This window comes from Alligator mississippiensis, chromosome 2 (genome assembly GCF_030867095.1).
Source record: "Alligator mississippiensis isolate rAllMis1 chromosome 2, rAllMis1, whole genome shotgun sequence".
NCBI classification, from domain to species: Eukaryota; Metazoa; Chordata; order Crocodylia; family Alligatoridae; genus Alligator; species Alligator mississippiensis.
The window spans coordinates 79530343-79550702 of NC_081825.1; the positions used below are offsets into that span (position 1 = coordinate 79530343).

Sequence of the window (20360 nt, forward strand, 5' to 3'; positions counted from 1 at the left end):
TCATTCTCAGTAATTTAAAAAGAATTAAAAAAAATTCATCTCCATATGCCAACTAACACATACACTTGTACCTTTGATTTGATTATATCATGTTTATGGAAGTCTTACATCTACTTATGTCTCCAAAGAGAAGTTTTATATGGTTTCAAATCATAAAAATGTTGTGTATCTTTGTATACTGGATGGTCTCCATCTGTGCTGCTGGTCTTAAAATGTGTTGGGTAATAGAGCACTAAAACACTCAACACATCTCTCACAGTCAAAGTCTGTGGACTTACTTACACACTTTAGTGTTTAGGATCAAACTGACCCTCACTTCGGCAGTGTTAATGGAAGCCATAATGTGTTGGTGTTTTCTGACTAAGCATGAAAATTTATATTTAAAAAAACAAAACAAAAAAGTTACACATTTACAATATGTGTATTTAAGTTTTCATTAAGACTTATTCAACAGTACAGATGGCAAGATGGTATGTATGAAAGTCTCTTGGGTGCAATATGCAAGTCCCAGCTGGACTGTTTCCAACAGGATGTAAACCATGGTCCTCTAGCCTGCACTTTAAAAAACATATTACTTAGCACGCTGCCAACAAATGTCAACACAGAAATACACTGCTGTAATGACTTCACTCCACAAAAAACACTTTTTTTAAACAAAATTTTCTGAAGCAAAAGATTAAAAAAAAAAAGATGTAAGAAAAACACTCCAAAGGTAGTAGAAAACATTTATTCTCTAAGCAAAAATAAAAACATTATGGGTATTAAAATGATAATATTAAAATAAATTTTGTACTGTACACATTTACATCACAGCCTTGAGATCCAGAAGTCTATCCAGGACATGAACTAAGAGCTGTTGCTTGAATTTTTCAACAACTCTGAAGTTTCTTCAATCCTAAAAATATTAAAAATTTTTTAAATATAGTAAAAACATTTATTTTATACAATGATGTTAAAATATTGCCGTTAACTTTTCTTGTCTTTTTGCATTGGTCAGCCTACTAAATTCACTATTAGTTGAGAATAAATACAAAGAAAAGGAAGAAACCCTCCATCCCCCAAAATAAAATTAATGACAGAGGTAATTCACACATCCCTTATCACAAATCAGACCTAAAAAGCTGTCACTATCACAGGGCTTAAAGGGTTGCAATGGGATAGATAAAAAGATTAATAATTTTCGCTTTTTGAGGTAATTCGTATAATGCAAAACTCTGGTTGTACAAGTTATGATGATGATGATACATCTTATTTTACTTTGACAAGTATAATTAAAATTCTTTCTATTCGTAAATTTTCTTTACAAATCTAAAGACCAGCATCTAATTGTTTTGTGATATCTTCATAATCTAGGACTGCTTGCTTCATTTAAAATTTCATCTCAAAATTCAGTAACAAGAAAAGTTGAACCATTTTACCTAGTTCCAGTAACCTCTTATCAGACTATGAAAAATACTTCTATTGGTCATCAACCAATTTCTAAATGCTCTTTAATCCCAAATTAATACCATTACGCTGCTTGTTAGAAACCAAAACAGTGACTCATCCCACAAATGCAGAACTGTAAGTGGATTTATTATCCAGTGGAGTCATAAGGAAATGCCACACCTGATGTAGAGACCTTTGAGGTTTGGAACACATATGCGCATTCTATATATGATTAGTCCAGTACAATTCCCTACTGGGAAATGAATTCCTGCTGCCCTTTTCTATTACTTACATTTTACTTATCCGTTCCATTCTTTGTCTTGTTGTCTCCTGCAATTTAAAAGCAACAAATTTAGTCAATTCTTCAAAGCCAACATTCTTCAGTGACGGACTTTTAACCTGGAGAATTCATGAAAAAAACTACTTTAAGCACTGTTTACATATCAAAAGGATTTTTATGAGACAGTCCTAGATGAAGTTTTGCATAGTTTTGCAGTGTTTTGCTAATAGTATATACAACTAAAACTAATGCTTACTTGTTCTCTTGACCTTAGAAAGGAAATCAACTAAGCATTTGCCAGTTTTACTTACCTTTGAAATCTCTGTCAGACTGCGATAATTAATGGTCGTGGCTTTGGGAGATGGGTCTGTGGATAATTGTGAACTGTATCCAGACGACTGATGAAGACTCTCTGGCATCTCCTTCTTCCTTTCTATATCTAAGGAGAAATATCCATTTTTAGGTCACCTTTGCCTTTTTGCTCTTTTGTAGCAGGGTCAGCAATCGAACAGTTTGATTTACAGTATGTAATAACAGAAGAGAATGCATTGTTTAGACAGAAAAATGCTACTGGTGAAGGTCCAAGATGGGTTTCTCATTCTTTTAAAAATCATGAACAGAACACACAACTATGATGCAGAAAGAGAGAAGAAATTCCAATAAAGATTATAGAAGAATGTTACATTTATCATTATTACAGTCAATTCAAACACTTAAGCAAGTACAATAATTGACCAAAACATTACATAATAATTTCAGATAGTTCATCTTTGTTTTCTTATTATAAACCACTTTTCTCTTGTAGATGTATGACCTTTTAAATTCTATTGCTTAAACTCAGCTTCCTTATACTAATGATCTTTGTAAACATTTTTAAGATTGAAGCTTGCACAAACATGTTTTTAATGTGCTTCTGTTCAGATATGCAGTATAAACAGCAGAAATAAAGAAGTGACTACATTTCCTATTTTTAAGTTTAGGACTAGTATTCATTCACCAAAAGCAAATCCAATTGGCGTAGAGCTAAGCCAACATTAAGTGCTTCAAGGAATCCCATTCTTTATATAAGGAAATCTTTGGTGCTATGCTAACTTTTTCTTTAATTAGAATAATTGTCCTGACTACCCAAGGAAAGCATGCCTTTCAATGTTAAAAAATAGCATAGCATTTTGTTGTCTTTATGTAGTCAATGGATCCTAGATTCAGAAAAGCATTAGGATATGAATTATTTTTTAAACAATTATTCAGTAGAAGAGCTCAGAGGCATCAGATGTCAGCTATTTTGTACCATGTGATGAGTGAAATTTAACGTTGGACACACAGTAAGGATAGTGTAGCAGAATGGCAGAAACAATGCCTGGCAGAACCTTGTATAGGTGACTAATTCCAAAAATACAGTTGTGTAATTCCAACTGTGGATGTCACAGCAAGCTTCTAGTGCAGAAATTGTATTAGTTTTTAATGGTATACAAGATTTGGTATATCTGTTCACTTGCTTGTCATGCGAGTTAGAGTTGTATAGCTATTTAAAATATTTTAGTTATAAATTATTAATATTGATTGTTGCCAAAAAATATTATATTCATTGATAACGGGCATAAATCGTTAAGAATAAGATTCTAACATAAGGAAGATTATAAACTGCAGGCCCTACCAAAACATTCTAAGTAAAGTATATTCCCCCACACACCACTATGGGTAAAACATGGTTCTGACAGCATCTCAGAACTTTAACATTCATATTACCTTTCCAGACTAGAATTGCATAAGGCGTTTCAGAGCTAGGGACTTGGTAGAATCCCAAACATTTCAAATATGGACACTTAATGTTAAAATATTCTTAGTCTGCAAACTACATTGCCAAACATCTAACCACTAAACACCTGATTCAACCATAATTGTGGAAGAGTGGGATCATAGAGGAGACCTAAGGTCTGTAAAAAGGAAGTAGAGCTCTTGAGATGTTTGGCAAGTCCTTGGTGTCAGGGCTACCTTTTGAAAAACAAAGAACAAAACAAGCAAAAAACAAAAACAAAAAAACCCAGAAAGGAGTAGGGTCTCAACATCTATTATTCTTTCAATTACTACATGAAAAGCAGTTCTTTCCCATTTCCCATTCTGATGCTCTCAATCCTAATAAAAAGAGAGAGGGAAGAAGTTCTTCAGCACTTTGTGTCTGGAGCGGGTAAAGAAGGACATATTGCCAATATTATTATTGGTAGTGGGGATAACGAGTGGTAAAACAGAAAAACTTAAGATTAAAATGGAAATTTAAGATTCAAGCCTAACTACAGGGTGATTCCCACTGAGGAAGCAGGAAAAACATCTAGTCTCAAACTTTTTACAGACCTCCAGTTGTACCTGTTGCAACACAATCTAGCACAATAGGGCCTTTTACTCTTCTTTCACAAACCACAAGTAAAATTTACTCTATTGTGACATTTAGGCAGTTCTGTATGTTCCACTTCTGGGCCAGTTATTTTTTTTTCCCCAACAAAATACAAACAGATCAAATTGAGAGAGAGAGAGAGACAGAGAGAGAGAGAGAGAGCGCGCGAGATTAAAGACGACAGATTCACAATAATGAACTGTTCTACTGTTAAACTTAAAAATGCAGGTAGGAAGTTAGTTAGAGACAATAAATGAGACAGAATTGTAAGTGTGAACTTAAAATTAAAATAGTGATTACAACAAAAAAGCTAGGGTGGGGAACCAATTAGACCAAAATGAGTGAGGAAGAAATGAGGAAACCCAACTTTCTAAAGTTCAAGATTATGGATAGTGCTCAAACATGGACATGACCAAGTAGTACATATGAGACCAGAAACAGAAAAAGGGCAGGTGAGATAGGTTTATATTTGATAGAAGAATATGGGCAAAATAAATGTGTCACTGAATAAGGCTACAGAATTAAATACAGAAAGAAATGGGAAGAAAAGTGCATCAAAAACCGATTTCCAAGAAAGGACTCTAGTTTATAATTAGAATGAATTTGTCAGAGTAAGCTTGGCAACTAGGAATCTAAGGATGGATCAGATCTGGGGGAATAACAATTCATACTATTCGAGGAAAGAAAGGCAAGCAAAAGAGAAGAAAAGATAGATGCTTAGTGGTGTCACAGATAGCTATAAATGCATATTTTCTTGTATACGATACATCTCCAGAAAAGATCTGTCCCTTGTAGGGAAGCTGGAATTCATGAAATTTCTCCCCACATCCAAGGCCCATGGCTGCATCCAAATCACTGCTGCTAAGGTGAAAGTTAAGGTTTTGGCCCCCCTCTTACACACTGCTGAATCTGTAGCAGATTTTTGCTGCTCAGGTGAAAGCTACTGCCAATTCAGCAGTAGCTCTGAAAGAGTTAAAATCAAAGCAGATACTGCAGATTGCACTCTGTTGCCCCTTCCTTTATGGCTGGGAAAGAAGAACAGCCTGACAGCCATTCCAGCATCCCTATGTAGCCACTGAAGCATAAAATTCAGTTTCCATTCTTAAGATATGCACCCCAATTTTGGGGTGATTTTGAGAAAAATGGGCATGTGGCATGAAAGTAAACACAATATTTTTCTCTATAATAGCTAACTACACTTATTTGTGAGGGCACATACAAAAGAAAGCATTTTTATAAAACATAAGATGAAAAAAGTGATTAGAACAACAACAACAAGGCAAGATGGGGAAGCTAGCTAGATCATAGTGGGCACATCTACACCAGACATTGACTGCAGAGTTCCCCAGTTAGTTTCACAGTAAATATCTCAGTGGCTACACATGCTATTAGGCTGCAGGAAACTCACACTCAGCAGCAGGATAATATTTGTAAATACAAGTATTATTCTGCTGCAGAGTTTTTTACTCTGATGCAATAACACATGTGTGATGCTGAGGGGCTGGGGCATTAGCTTCGGTGCCAGGCTGTCTGCCAGCTAGCCCCACAAAAGAGCCAGCCAGGCCATCCACAGCACACTGAGCCAAGCAGGAGCATCCCTGGGCTGGTACACTGACCCCCCAGCATGCCTGAGAACAGTAAACTCTGGTGCAATAAGTGGTGAAGTTAATTGCATGTGTAGACACCCAGTGAGAAAGGAAAATATGCTAGTAACCCACACAACAGGCTATTTCCAAGGTTGGGTTAGCGCCTGAAACTGAATCTTTTAAAAAATCCTGAGAAGCTTTCAAATGTAAAGTATCTATTTAAACAAAGTAAAATCTTACAATACAATTTTATCTGAGGTTAGCAAAAGTTATATTAAAAAAAAAAATTAGTTAAAATATTATAAATCTTACCAGGAGACACTAGAATCATATTCCTACTAGAGGTATATTCTTCACCTATATTGTTGAATTCTGTAGATAAGTCACTCTGAAATAGTAGGAGATTTTGCCAGTTACAACAAAAAAAACCGTTAGCCACACATCTTACATAAATGCTGAGCATAATGAGAATGACAATCAAATATTGAATATATGCATAGAGATTTACTATACTGAACCAATATTACAAGCAGTTTTATGGAACTGCTTCTGTGGAGTAAGAGCCCTAGCAGACATTCATTTATTTGTGCAATGGGATCTGATCCCACATCCCCAATATCACACATGCTGCCATGTCAGACATGCATGACACCACACATGACTTTTGGGACCCAGGATCACATCCTGTTGCACCTTCGTTGAGGTGGAGGACCCCTGAATCAATTTCCCAATCTTCAATCCAGGGATCCCCTTGTGCCTGGCCCTTAAAGACTTTTACAGACTCACCAGACAGCCCAACATCAGAGACTGGCTCCCAGATGTCAGTGTGCATGGTGCACTTTCAAGGGGCAGGTGTTGACTGTGTTCCAGGCCTGGGACAGAGCTGCTCCCTACCCCTTGAAAAGTGTGCAGTATAGCCTATGCACTGGGATAGTTAGAGCTCTGAGGCTTTAAATGCACCACACTGCTTTAAATGTTGCAACACATGGACTTACACTGCATGCCTTTCAAGGAATAGGAGTGGCAGCCCCTGGTGGAAAGGGGCATCGTGTAGCCCAGATCTAGGAGCAGATCCCCATCCTGTCCCCCTCCTTCCCCACATGTTCAAAGGGCACGCATGCAGCTGGGCTGCTTATGGGCACAAGAAGCAACTCTCTGATCTCAGTCTCCTGCACCGAATGTTTTCTGTGCATTCAAATTAAGCATGATACTAACGAGCCACAAAGATGTTCTGTGCTTACTGGACCATCTTTGTGGCTCATTTGCCATTTTATTGGACCATAAATTGCTTGCAAGTGGGGAATGTTGCAATTTATAGAGTGGTTAATGCATTAAATGTGCCATATTCTGTTGAGGACCTAGAACATGTAAAATGTAACCTTTTACAATGTTATACATATTTATATCACACATTAAGTAGATCAGTCTTTTTTTTAAATAGTAACTCTGCTGTAAAACCATACAACAAAGTTTCAAAACTGAGTGTCTAGCAATTCAGATGTAATCATTTGATCAGGCTAGAAGTCTGATTAAAAATAAACAAAAACAAGTGATATTGCTCTCAATAGAAAGGATTAGTGCACAAGTGCCTCATTAAGTACTAGGTCATGAATTAGGAGTCTATACTTTGGATTTGCATATATAACTTCAGGTACCCAGATCTGAAAATTCTGGTCAAAGTATCTGGTTGAAAGTAATTGTTTTAAACAGTGTAATATCAATTATGCCTAGAGTTGATCTCATTCTTTAAGAAAACGGTTATTCCTTTTGTTGGGTTCCTGAAAAGCTTTTTAGGACATTTTCTTATATAACAGGAGAAACGTAGGAATATTTTTCCTTTCAGGAGGGGTGATTTATAGAATCACAGAAAATTAGGGTTGTAAGGGACCTCAGGAGGTCATCCAGTCCAACTCCTTGCTCAAAGCAGGACCATCCAACTGTTTATCTAATTTAGGCACTGATCACACAAGCTAATCTACAGAGGCAGGCATTGAAGGGTTGTACCTCTCTGGATCAGTTTCCAGTCCCTTTGGGACTAGAACTGTTTGCATTTCAGGAAAGCGCCGTGTGACTTTATGATGCAGGGAGAACATGTGTATGCCTGCACATATCAGGATGGTAGATTTTGTAAGGTAAAAGACATTAAACCAATTTTATTTCAGTTCAAAGTCAGAACACAGAAGTTAAAAAATACCAGCGTTATACTGTGGCGACCTTAAAATCTACCCACTTGTACACCCATATTATATAATGAATGAGGTAGAAATTCTTGGGGAAAAATGTTTTCACATAATTTAATTAAAAATTGTGTCATTGCATTTACACTACAGAAAGAAACAGTTATATTGTCACATTTTAACAGAATTTTTAAAATGTAATTTTCTAATTTAATGAAACAAAATATTAGGATGCAAAGAAGTATAACAGCCCGTCTTGAATCATTTTATCAATCTGAACATGAAGCTTGGCATAGACTACCATTGGAACTACAGGAGCTGACAGTAACAGAATGCCAGGAATGGGAGACAAGCTCCAGAGACCATCAGATATCAGTGCCCTTGAGTTAGTTCAAGATGGCAGCTCTGCTCAGTTCCCCCTCATTTCTTTTTTACTTTTGCTTTGGCAGCTTCAGAGCTTTCCAGTGTGGTATATATTTTAGCAGCAGTAAAGACCTAATCGTATAATGGTCATGTTATTTTGACATGTTGCCAATTTTTTCTGAGGAATGAATGCAAAGAATGAAAAGAAGCAGCAAGTGTCAAAGGTTTTTCTCTCTACAAAATTTTAATAGAATTTCATGGAACAAACAAAGCAAAATTCTTTAAAAGTCAACAAGTTTGGTTTTTTTTCTTGGCAATTTCCAAAGGCCTGTTGTAATTAATAGAGCAGTGACATTTCCTCAAAGGAAAACTCACACAGATCACTCCTATACTGAAAAGCTAAAAAACAATGCCACACACAAACTGGATCCAAATATGTCTTTGTACACTTCCACTCTTACAATATCCAGGATATAATATATCTGGTTAGATGTTTTTAAGAGGAACTAGTGTTAAATATCTGAAGTGTCAACCAACTAAAATCCCTCAGACTAATCTTCAATAAAAATGTAAATATACATTGTTATATGTATTTATAATTTTTTAAAACAGATGTAGTGTTGTTGAAAGGTTCCAGACTAGAAATTATTTTGGACAGGTACAGCAAAGCTAGCCAAGGTGCAAGCTTACCAGTACTTTCAGTCTGCCTCAATTGTGACTAAATGGAACCATTTATGAAAGAGTGGACACTGCAGTCTTTATGATCCCAAACCTCTTGAAACCACTGTAATTCTTATGATGGTTGTAGGATTTGAAAAAATAGTAGTAAATTCATTCATAAAAATGAGTGAACAGACATCAGATGGTAACACTACTCAGTCATTCCCAATCTGAGATAAATTCAAACTATGACACCAAACTTCGGGGCAAAGCATCCACACCAGAAGACAGGCGGATGATCCAGGCTGACCTGGACAGGCTCAGCAAGTGGGTGGATGAGAATCTGATGGTGTTCAACGCCGATAAATGCAAGGTTCTCCACCTTGGGAAGAAAAACCCGCAGCATCCTTATAGGCTCGGCAGTGCCTGTTGGCTAGCACTATGGAAGAAAGAGACTTGGGGGTCATCATTGACCACAAGATGAACATGAGCCTGCAGTGCAATGCTGCGGCTAGTAAAGCGACCAAAACGCTGGCTTGCATCCATAGATGCTTCTCAAGCAAATCCCGGGACGTCATTCTCCCCCTGTACTTGGCCTTAGTGAGGCCGCAGCTGGAGTACTGCATCCAGTTTTGGGCTCCACGATTCAAAAAGGATGTGGAGAAGCTTGAGAGAGTCCAGAGAAGAGCCACGCGCATGATCAGAGGTCAGGGAAGCAGACCCTACGATGACAGGCTGAGAGCCCCGGGGCTCTTTAGCCTGGAAAAGCGCAGGCTCAGGGGTGATCTGATGGCCACCTACAAGTTTATCAGGGGTGACCACCAGTATCTGGGGGAACGTTTGCTCACCAGAGCGCCCCAAGGGATGACGAGGACGAATGGTCACAAACTACTACAAGATCGTTTCAGGCTGGACATAAGGAAGAATTTCTTTACTGTCCAAGCCCCCAAGGTCTGGAACAGCCTGCCACCGGAGGTTGTTCAAGCGCCTACATTGAACACCTTCAAGATGAAACTGGATGCTTATCTTGCTGGGATCCTATGACCCCAGCTGACTTCCTGCCCTTTGGGCAGGGGGCTGGACTCGATGATCTTCCGAGGTCCCTTCCAGCCCTAATGTCTATGAAATCTATGAAAAACTCCATATGTAATCTTTGAACAATTAGATCTTTTTTAAGCTATCATGGGAACAGATTGGATCAAACGTATTAAAGTTCTATACATATGCTCCATGGGGGGGAAATAAAACTTTGGATGAAGAAAACAATTTAAAAGTGATGCAGAAAAAAACATTTTATGTTTATAAAAATCAAGGATATTTCCAAGTTTCTACAATTGACAAAAATGGTCCGATACAGGAAAACGTAGAATAAATGAAACATAGCCTTTGTAAGCTTTAGCAACTTTCCATAAAATGTCGATTCAACTTAAGTATTATAAGAACAAAACTGCAACTTTATAGTAATACCCTGATCCTATTAGCGACCACAACATACTATATCTGTGAATATATATCATTCACAGATACAGTGTGCTACAATCACTGGTATTATCTTGCAAGACTGAACATAATTGTATTTTATATTAATATAAAATATAAAAAAATAATATTAATAGTTTTATACACACACTTCAAAATTTTACAAAACTGTTCTATAACCATGTAAAGTAGTATTGATTTGCTGTGGCATGTTAAGTACATCTAAGATCACCAACCCTGTGAATTTTCAGAAAGTTTAATGTTCTTCACTTTTGGCCATGCACCAGAGGAATCCCATGCCTCTGGTCAGAAATTTATGAGAATACAATGAATCAAGCAGAGGATTTCAATGAGCAACTGCTCAAGGAAGCAGAAAAAAATGGAGCTAATCCATTAACTTGTTTCCATGCCACTGAAATTACTGCTGAAGTCTTGTTCTTACCTTGTCATATGTATTCAAGAAGTTATGCTATTTCAGCTCTTCAGGCACATTTTTCTACATCTAGAAGTATGGTAGGAAACCTAGATACATTTGATAGAATGAAGGCCTAGAGCAGGGGTGGGCAAAATGCAGCCCGGGGGCCAGATGTGGCCCGCCAGGTCATTCTATCCAGCCCGTGGGGCCCCTAAAAAACTTAGAAAATTAATATTTATCTGCTCCTGGCTGCTTATCATGCGGCCCTCAATGGCTCGCCAAAACTCTGTAAGCAGCCCTCTGCCCAAATAATTGCCTGCCCCTGGCCTAGACAAAATGCTTTTGACAAAAATATTCTGTTTTTCAGTGATAAGAGCTTTCTTTGGGAAAGTAAATAAACAATATTTAACTTTACCATGAGTGTTACTTTAGCTGTCTCTTATAGATTACTACAGTCAAAGTAGAGCTGCACACCATAGCTGGATTCAGACATGAAGGCACATGTGGTTTGTTGTGCCACAAACCACATGCCTGGCACGTTAAAACATCCCATAATGCAAATTTGCAAGGAAGCAGGAAACTTTTCAGTAATTAAGTCACAAAAAGGAAGCTTATAAGTGGAAGCTTGGACAAATATGGAGGAGTGTAAGAGCATGCAGGGATGCAGGGATGAAGTCAGGAAGGCCAAAGTGCAATTGCAGTTGAAGCTAGCAAGGGACGTGAAGGGTAACAAGAAGGGTTTCTACAAGTATGTCAGTAGCAAGAGGAGAATCAGGGAAAGTGTGGGTCCCTTACTGAATGAGGGAGGCAACCTAGTAACAAAAGATGCAGAAAAGGCTGAAGTACTCAATGCCTTTTTTTGCCTCAGTCTTCACAGGCAAGGCCGCTCCCACACTACTGCACCAGGCAGCACCATTTTGGGGAGGAACTGAGCAGCCCTCAGTGGTGAAAGAATAGGTTAGGGACTATTTACAAAAGCTAGACATATACAACTCCATGGGGCTGGACAGGATGAACTCAAGGGTGTTGAGGGAGTAGGCTGATGAGATTGCAGAACCACTGACCATCATCTTTGAAAATTTGTGGCGATCAGAAGAGGTCCCAGATGATTGGAATAGGCAAACAGAGCGCACATATTTAAGAAAGGGAAAAAGGAGGATCCAGGGAACTACAGACCAGTCAGTTATACCCCAGTCCCTGGAAAAATCATGAAGCAGATCCTCAAGGAATCCATTTCTAAGCACTTGGAAGAGAAAAAGGTGATTAGGAACAGTCAGAATGGATTCACCAAGGGCAAATCATGCCTGACCAACCTGACTGCCTTCTATGACAAGGTGACAGGCTCTGTGGGTGCAGAGAGACCAGTGGATGCGATATACCTTGATTTTAGCAAGGCTTTTGATATGGTCTCCCACAACATTCTTGCAGGCAAGCTAAGGAAGTATGGGCTAGATGAATGGATTGTAAGGTGGACTGAAAACCGGTAATAGTAACAAGTTAAATTTTTCTATTACACAATGGTACACTAAACCAAACAGTAGTGAAGCTCCTCCAATAACTTCCTTCAAGATATGCATTAATCAAATGCTTGCACAGTAGTTATCCATGGTGGAAAAATATATATAAAATAAAAATAAAAGAGCTATTCCTGTAGTTCCCTCAGGGATGCAGTTTACGGCCAGTAGCCCCTATTACAATCAATGCTGCTACTCCAAAGAGCCTGAGGAAATAAATGTGCTCTTTTTTACTGGACAGTCACTTGGTAAGTAACAAGAAAAAGAAAAAAAGCCTCATGGAGAAAGTGGAGTTCCCTATTGGCCTCTTTTGTTGATAGGTAATGACTGCCAAACACTTCAGAATTAATGCATATCCTTACTGCTAGATAGTATAACAAATAATACATTATTTATTGAATAAAATAGAAACTACATGTATACCTTTTTTGACTGCAACAGCAGTTCTGTTTCAAGGAGCAAGACTCGGCTCAGGAGATTATTCCAGTCCTTCTCATCTATAATCACCTTCCCTTTCAGTCTCTCTTCTAAAATGTGTAGCTTATCTTCCATCCAATTTAGTTTATGTAGCTTCTCCTGGCAATCAGCAAGCTGGTTCTTTAGCAGTTCAATTTGACTGTTATCCTCTGTGACCTAGGAGTAAGACAAGTTATAGGTTTTTTCCAATTTAGATAAAAATATATTTTATAGACTAAAAAACAGTTTGTTTTACTTGCTTACAGGTAATTTTAGCCATTGTGATGTACAGGGATCCAGGCTTTCCATTTACTGCAGAAAAACTCAAAGGACAAATGTGGACTTTCTCCTCTAAAGGAGATTTTCTGCCAGCAGCCTTTCAGCCTGCAAGTAGCTGCTTGGGGCTAGGAAAAGCAGGGGGAGGGAGACTGGAGGCAGGGGTGACATGTGCATGTGTGCACACGTACATACATGTGGCCAGAATACAACCAGGCAGGGTGGTGGAAGCAGCCCTGGCAGGTAATTTTATAGGGATGGGGGTTAGAGGGCCAGGACTTAGGGACTGTCTGGAAGGGTGGGTGGGAGGGGGGAAGGGAGTAGGGTTGGCAGGGGTGTGGAGGGGATGGGTGTGTGAGCTGGGGCAGGTACCTGCAGCTGGTCGGGGAAGGTGTCCGGGCGATAGGGCTCTGGCAGGGTAGAGGGGTGGGAGGGCGGCATCTACCCCTCCAGCAGGGAAGGGGGAGGAGGGAGCTACATGGCTGGGATGGTGGCACAACTGGTGTCTGTGCTTCCAGGAGTGGGGCAGCTGGGAGACGGGGTGGGGAAATGAGGGCATGGCACAGGAGTCCCAGCCCAGGGTGAGGGGTGCAACAGGACTGTGGGTCAGGAGTGAGGAGCATCAGCAGGGCCAGGAAGCTGCAGGTTGGAGTGAGGGGCACCAGTATGGCTCAGGGGAGAGGGAAGGGCAGGGGACTGTGGGTTGGGGGTGAGGGGCACTAGCAGGGCCATGGAATGGGAGTAAGGGGTACAAGCAGGGTTAGAGGGGGCTGTGGCTTGGGAGTGAGCAGCAATGAGGGCAGGGCACTGGCATATCAGGGCTGCTCAGCACCACAAAGCTGCAGCTGGACCCGCGTGCTGGTGACTGAAGGGAGCAAAGGGAGGTCTTACATTCCATAATAAAAAATAAACTAAAATCAAATGCCAAATATATAGGTATATAGAATGTATTTTATTTAGTGTTCTACATTTTTTTTTTTAAATAAAAACTGAAAGTTTGGGGAATTTTTCAGCGTTTATCTTCCAAACATAAAAACCAGGTTGAAATCAGGATAAAATGAAGAAAAGAAAAACATTTGGTTTAAATCAGGGAAAATAATACTATGTTACTACAGCAGTGAGGGAGGGAGGGACTGGAGTAAGGCTGGGACAGGTGAAGGGGCAGGGGGAGGAGCATGGCGCAGCCCATCAGCTGCTCCCGGGGCCGCAGCAGGGAGCAAGGCGGGGAAAGCTGTCAGTGGGTGTGCGGTGCAGGACACAGAGGCAGGTGGCTCCTGCTGCTACATGCCCCCCAGGAGGGCTGTGGGCCAAGGAGCTGTCCCGGGCTCTTCCCAGTGGGTGCATGCCCCCAGATCTACATGGGGGACAAGAGAAGGCTGCCACCTGCTCTGAGCACCAAGAAAAGCCCGATACTGCTGCTGGCCCCAGCCAGCAGCAGCAGCCTGCTCTTGTCCCGTGCACATATCCGGGGGCACCCCCACACCTCCGGGAAGAGCCTGGCACAGCCCTCCAGCCCTCCCAGCTGTCAGAGCTGCACCTCCTGCCCCGCACCTACTGACAGCTCCCCCTACTTTGCTACCTGCTGCAGCCCTGGAAGCACCCAATGGGCTGTGCCAGGCCCCTGCCCCTTGCTGCAGCAGCCTGCTGCCAGCCTACCCTGGCTCTTCAGGGAAGGGTAGAGTGGTATGCAAGCAGACGCAGGCAGTGGGGAACCCGACCCCAGCACCTGCCCCGGTCCCTCCCACCTGGGGTCAGACCTGGGAGCCCCGCACCCCCAGGCAGTGGCTCCAGCCCTGTGCGGAGTGGCTGGGTGCAGTGCCTGCTGCAGGGAACAGGGCCAGGCTCTTCTGCTTGCCTCCCCCCCCGCCAACAGGGCTCGCAGCTCCCAGAGCCTGGGGCAGGGCTGCAGCCAGAGCCGTCAGGCGCAGCTGGAACCCTTCCACCCCAGGAGCAATTCCTGCTGCCCCTCCCACTCCGCCCAGGGTCAGAGCCAGGAACCCCGTGCCTCCAGACACCCCCCTAGCCTCCACACTGCCACCGTCCCTCCTCCTGCCCCCCCACTCTGTGTGTGGCTCCCACCACCCACACTCCCCCGATCGGTTTTTACTGATGCTGAAAAACAGGTGTATATCAGTGAAAACTGAATAACTCCAATAAAAAAATCCAGTAATTTACTAGTGAAATTCAGTAAAAACTGAAAATACAGAACACTAATTTTATAATAACTACTGAGGCACTGGTAGGCTTCCAAATTGCTTTAACATAGTAAGTGTATCAATAAAACATTTTGTTGCATGTGTCTGTATTTTATATATGCACATATACACGCACACACGTGCATATACACATGTACGTACATGTACACACGAACATAATCAGCATATACATACACACACGCGCGCGTGTGCGCTTCTTTTTACTCACTGAAAAACACTGACTTGGGGTTTTTTAATCAAATAATTTGGCATTGTTTAAAATCAGAACTTGCAATTTTTAAACAGAGAAAACCAGGATCCCTGGTGATGAACCACATATATGAATGATTCTTCCTTCAAGGATTATTGTATATACTCCCTTATAAAAAAAAAGTCACTAGTTATACATTAGAAAAATACCTACTAGAAATGAGTCAGCTGATTGCAATATGGTTTGGGGGAACCTGGGAATGCTTTATGAAATCACAACTGCCAATCACATGACTACTCCCACTTGTTTCCTGAAAATTGTTCTGTTCTTTATTACCACTGTTCTCTAGCCATCTTTTTGATACCTACAGATCAAGTTTAAAATTTTGAATACTTACATTTTTTGGCTGTGGGCAAGAATTACGCACCCTGGTTTGAAAGTGAACAAGCAGGCACAAGAACCTTCCTGCCACTGCTGCCCGTCTTCCCAGCTGCAAGGGGAAAGTGTCTGTAGCTGGCACTTCTCCCCGTGGCAGACCGCAGTCAGAATTTGTCCTTGCAGTAACACTGGAAGAATGCCTGCATAAGCAGCCCCCGCTACTACCACTGATGGACCAGATCCAAAAGTTCTGCAGACTGAATCTGGGCCACAGGCTATAGGTTGCTGCCTCCTGCCTTAGACTGATCGCCTTGAATATCACAGTACAAAGAAGGAAAAAAATTCCAAAATGAAGATATAATTTACTATTCAAATTCTTACTTGTTCACACACTTCCAAACTATCATCAGTTAGGTCAGATTTTTCTTCATTATCTTCATCTACTAAAATAGTTGAATCAAGGGCATGCACATTAATTTCACTTGCTGGGTGATGCTCCACTTGAGGTTTCTTCTGAACATCACAAGAAGGAAAGAATAATCATTGTATCACTTAACTGTAGTAACACATATTCATACTAAATCCATATAAAATATGCTGCTTTTAAGATCTCCTAATTTAACATTAACCTATTTTGCTATCAAGCATTTTGGTCTTACATTGCTGTACGACAACAAAAGCAATTATTATATTGGAATAATAGGATAAAATTTCTCTTATAGCCAGAGTCAATAACTTTGCATACCTCAACAACTTAAATGAGTCTAGTGATAAAGACTAAATCCCTGGACAACTGTACCTGAAACTGTAATGAAAACAACCTCATAATTAAATACAGGCAGTCCTCAACTTAAGACGTTTCAAGTTGCAATGAACAGCATTTACAATGTTTATAAATGGACACCCTGTTTCAACTTTCTGACGTCAGTTTCAACTTTACAATGCTTGATCCAACACAACGCTACGCCACGCTGCATCACCCATCTCCCTGGAGAACATCTGTCCACAACTTCCTTGGACACTTTCTTTAAGAAAGCGGACAAGACTCCAGAAAAACCTGCCGCCATGACTCCTGAGAAGACTCCAGCCAACAGCCCTTCAAAAAGTCCAGCAAAGTCACCTCAAAGAAGTCCTTTCAAATCTATATGATTGCTATTTACAATATAAATACATTAATGTAGCTATATTACTCATCCATAATTGATCAAGTACAAAATTCTGGGTTATTTTTGGTGAAAAATAAGGTATCGGGCCTTGGTTCAGGAACCAATCCCCCATTTATAACATTGTTCCTATGGGAAAATTGGTTCTAAGTTATGGTGTTTCAACTTAAGATGCAGTTTTCAGGAACCAATTGTGTCATAAGTCTGAGGACTGCCTGTATTCAGAAGGCCTTATGACATATACTGCCTCCCAAGCCAGTAAAAGTAATACATTATCACCTTTTCCCTGACATAGTTAAAAAAGTTGCTTGACTAGCTATACTGGGGTTTTGGGGGGCATGGGGGGAGGTTTTGAATTTTTTGTTTGCTTTGAAGAACTTGTTGAGGGAAAACAAAGACAAAAAAAGGAGTTTCATAATTCTTTCTGAGCAATTTCAGCTCTTTTGTATGTTCAGTCTCTAATACTTGTAAGCTTCTCTCTACTGCTTGACAATTTTATACATGAGATCGAACTTAATCGTGTGAAGTCATGGATAAAGGCATTCTCTTTGACAGCTAATTCCTGTCCCAATAAAGAGAACAGTTATAAAACTGTATTCTATGCAATGGTGATCTAGTAGAAAGAGAAAAGAGCCTCAAGATTATATGCTTGTGGTGATGCACTTTCTGTAGTGATATTGCATTTTGTGTAGATTAAATTACTGCAGATGTGAAACATCACATCTAGATACAAGTTGTAATAATAAAAAGTGTGACAGTTGCATGTGGAATCAGAAAAAATATATGCCTTAAACTTTGATTATTTTAGTTATAAGATGACATAACCGCTTTGTGTAGAATTGCTGGCTCGGTACAGTAGAACAGATAAGGGCAAGTGTTTGTTCTTTGTAACTCTTCTGCAAATGCTTCGCTCACCGCGGCCTTGAAGGTAGGGAAAAAAAAAAAAAAGTATGTACGAAGTAGATTTCCAGGTGCAAGAAGGAGGTTTGTGAACTAACCCTATCTCCCCCATAATTCCCATCCTGATAACAGCAAAGAAATAATGAAGTAATATTATAGCCGCTTTTCATGCTAATTTCACTATATGATCACGTGAGTTGTAAGCGACTGTTAAAAAGTATATAAGCCTCCTGATTTTGCTCTTGGGGGGGGACCCCTTCCAAGTGCTTGGGAAATCCATGTCACTTTGGAACTCCCCCTACAGCTGTAGTTTCTTTTGAATAAAAGCTTCTGCTGACCTGACCCAAAAGTACTCTGTGTGTGTTTCCACGACATGCATATGTGAACCACTGCTGCCAGATCTCAGTCCAAAAGAAGTGTGTACAATCCTCTGACTAGTCAGAGACAGAAGTAGGCATGTTCCATCTCCCTCCCCCTACCTTAAGTAGTGAAGGGTCCAAAAAGTTTATAGATCAATTTAATATAATGGAAAGAGTTGAAGAAGATAAGCTCTTCCAAGTATTTCCACGTGTTTCTACTAGCACCTTATCAGCCTTGCTTAGGTTCACTTTCAGATAGCAGTTGTTCAATGCCTCAATAAAGTTAGCAACTGAATGAAGATATTATCCAAAGCTCACTATGTTCGCTCAAAAATATTCCACGAGCTCTGAGGAAACAGGGAAATTACATCTGTATTTAATCATCTGTGGCCCACAAATTTCAGCCTCTGTTAACAGTTTTTTCAATGACTTTGTTGTGGATAACAGAGGGAGACGAACACGCGTTGCAGGACATCATGCGTGCTGGCTTTGGATAGGGAAGGACAGGCTTGTAACAACCGTCAACTTTCAGAATAAGGAAGATCTGAGCTCTTTCAAAGTGCATTCATTCTTCCCTAAAGTCTCTTGAAAAACAGACAGGAACATATTGTGAACAATAGTACTAAAGGTTACAGAAAGCAAACAGGAAGAGATTTTTCATTAAAAACTAAGCATTACATACACTTCATTTTAACTGAAGTTCTTCGTTTATGTGCCATATGCTCCATGGTGCAGTTTGATGTCAGGGCTATAGTTTCACTTCATCGGTTTATCTCTCTTTCCCACCCCTTTTTGGGGAGGGGGGACAGGACTCACTTTAAAGCTTAATTTAAGTGAAAGCTTATATATTCTAGGAAGGTACTACCTTTCTGAACCTCCTAATCACCCTGATCTGTTTTATAAAACATCCCCCACCCCCCCCACCCCCGCCAAATTACTTGTTTTTACATAAAAAACAAAAAGAATTTCCCTTTCATTTACATACCTCACTGGAATCCACAGTCCTGACAATAGGATCAGCCAAAAGATTCTCACAACTGGCTAGTGGGTCAGATTTAAAAGACCTGGTTCTCTTCCTTCTTTGTGATTTCGCCTTTGAAAATAGAAATATATCAACAAAACACTCTTGTACTATTAGCCTCAACCTTCTCCTGGAAGAAGGGCATACCGTATTTTCTCTCACACAACACGCACCCACATTTAATACACACCTTTTCTTTTGAAAGGCAGAAGAATGAACAAGAGATTTTTTTTTTCTAGTTATGGATGCAAAAGCAGAGACAAAACCTAATTTTCAGATGACTCTCTCCCCATTACCTTCATGACAAAAGTTAAATCCCTAGCTGTAAGACCCATGGGTAATTCTATGATTTAGAAAAGAATTAAAGAGTATGAGCAGAAGAGGTTATGAAATAACCAGGAGCAGTTAGCTCAGAACAATACTGCCCTAAGAAAAAAGTTAGATTAGTGGAACATCAAGACCATTTAAAAGGAGGCAGGACTGTTAACACCTGTAGAAAGGAAGAACAAGGAGTCATTAAGCTGACTGACTCCTTCAGCTTCCTGAACAGTAATACCACAGCTGCTGCACTATGAAGCAGGAATCAAATTAAGGTACTTCCAACTCAGGGTATAAAATCTGCTTCTGCATTTAATACACACACCTCCATTTTGATAGGCTGATTGGGGGGGGGGGGGTGAAGCAAAGGATGTGTGTATATGCGAGAAAATACAAAGAGTTTGAAATACCATTTAGGACACTGCAAAGCATATGTATGAAAAAAAAAATTCCAGTATATTTTTAACCAAAAATATTTACATTAAATATATCCTTAGAGTGGACAAAACAAACATAGAAATTAATAAAGTACATGTATGTTTACAATTCACCAGTCTGAGGCTGAATCTAGCCTAGTGATAGATTGCTGAAATATATATTGGAAATATTTATGTTTATTAAATCAGTGTAAATTACAAGGGCTGTTCAACAAGTATCAAGACTGATGCTGTAGGAAACAAAATATTTTATTTACAGGGGTTGCAGCTTAATCTCCTTTGAAGTATGCTCCTTCTGCAGCCACACACTTCTCCCAACATTGCTGCCATTGTTGGAAGCACCGCTCATAAGCAA

The 20360-nt window shown here is 40.1% G+C and overlaps 1 protein-coding gene across 6 annotated transcripts in view; it reads right to left on the reverse strand.

The window, feature by feature from the left end:
* Positions 1–713: 713 nt before the first annotated feature.
* The window catches only part of CEP44 (centrosomal protein 44), a 112669-nt gene continuing 93022 nt past the window's right edge, over positions 714–20360 (reverse strand). For 5 of the 6 annotated variants that reach the window (XM_019481383.2, XM_059721870.1, XM_019481381.2 and 2 more), the window contains 7 exons: positions 19215–19322; positions 15827–16117; positions 12715–12924; positions 5996–6071; positions 2020–2147; positions 1721–1758; positions 714–895 (listed from right to left, as the gene is read on the reverse strand). In XM_019481383.2, the coding sequence (XP_019336928.1) occupies positions 847–895; positions 1721–1758; positions 2020–2147; positions 5996–6071; positions 12715–12924; positions 15827–16117; positions 19215–19322 (900 nt within the window). In that variant the 3' untranslated portion in view covers positions 714–846. Of the gene's footprint in view, positions 896–1720; positions 1759–2019; positions 2148–5995; positions 6072–12714; positions 12925–15826; positions 16118–16188; positions 16321–19214; positions 19323–20360 lie in introns of all 6 variants that reach the window. The other variant, XM_059721872.1, reaches the window with a different exon arrangement.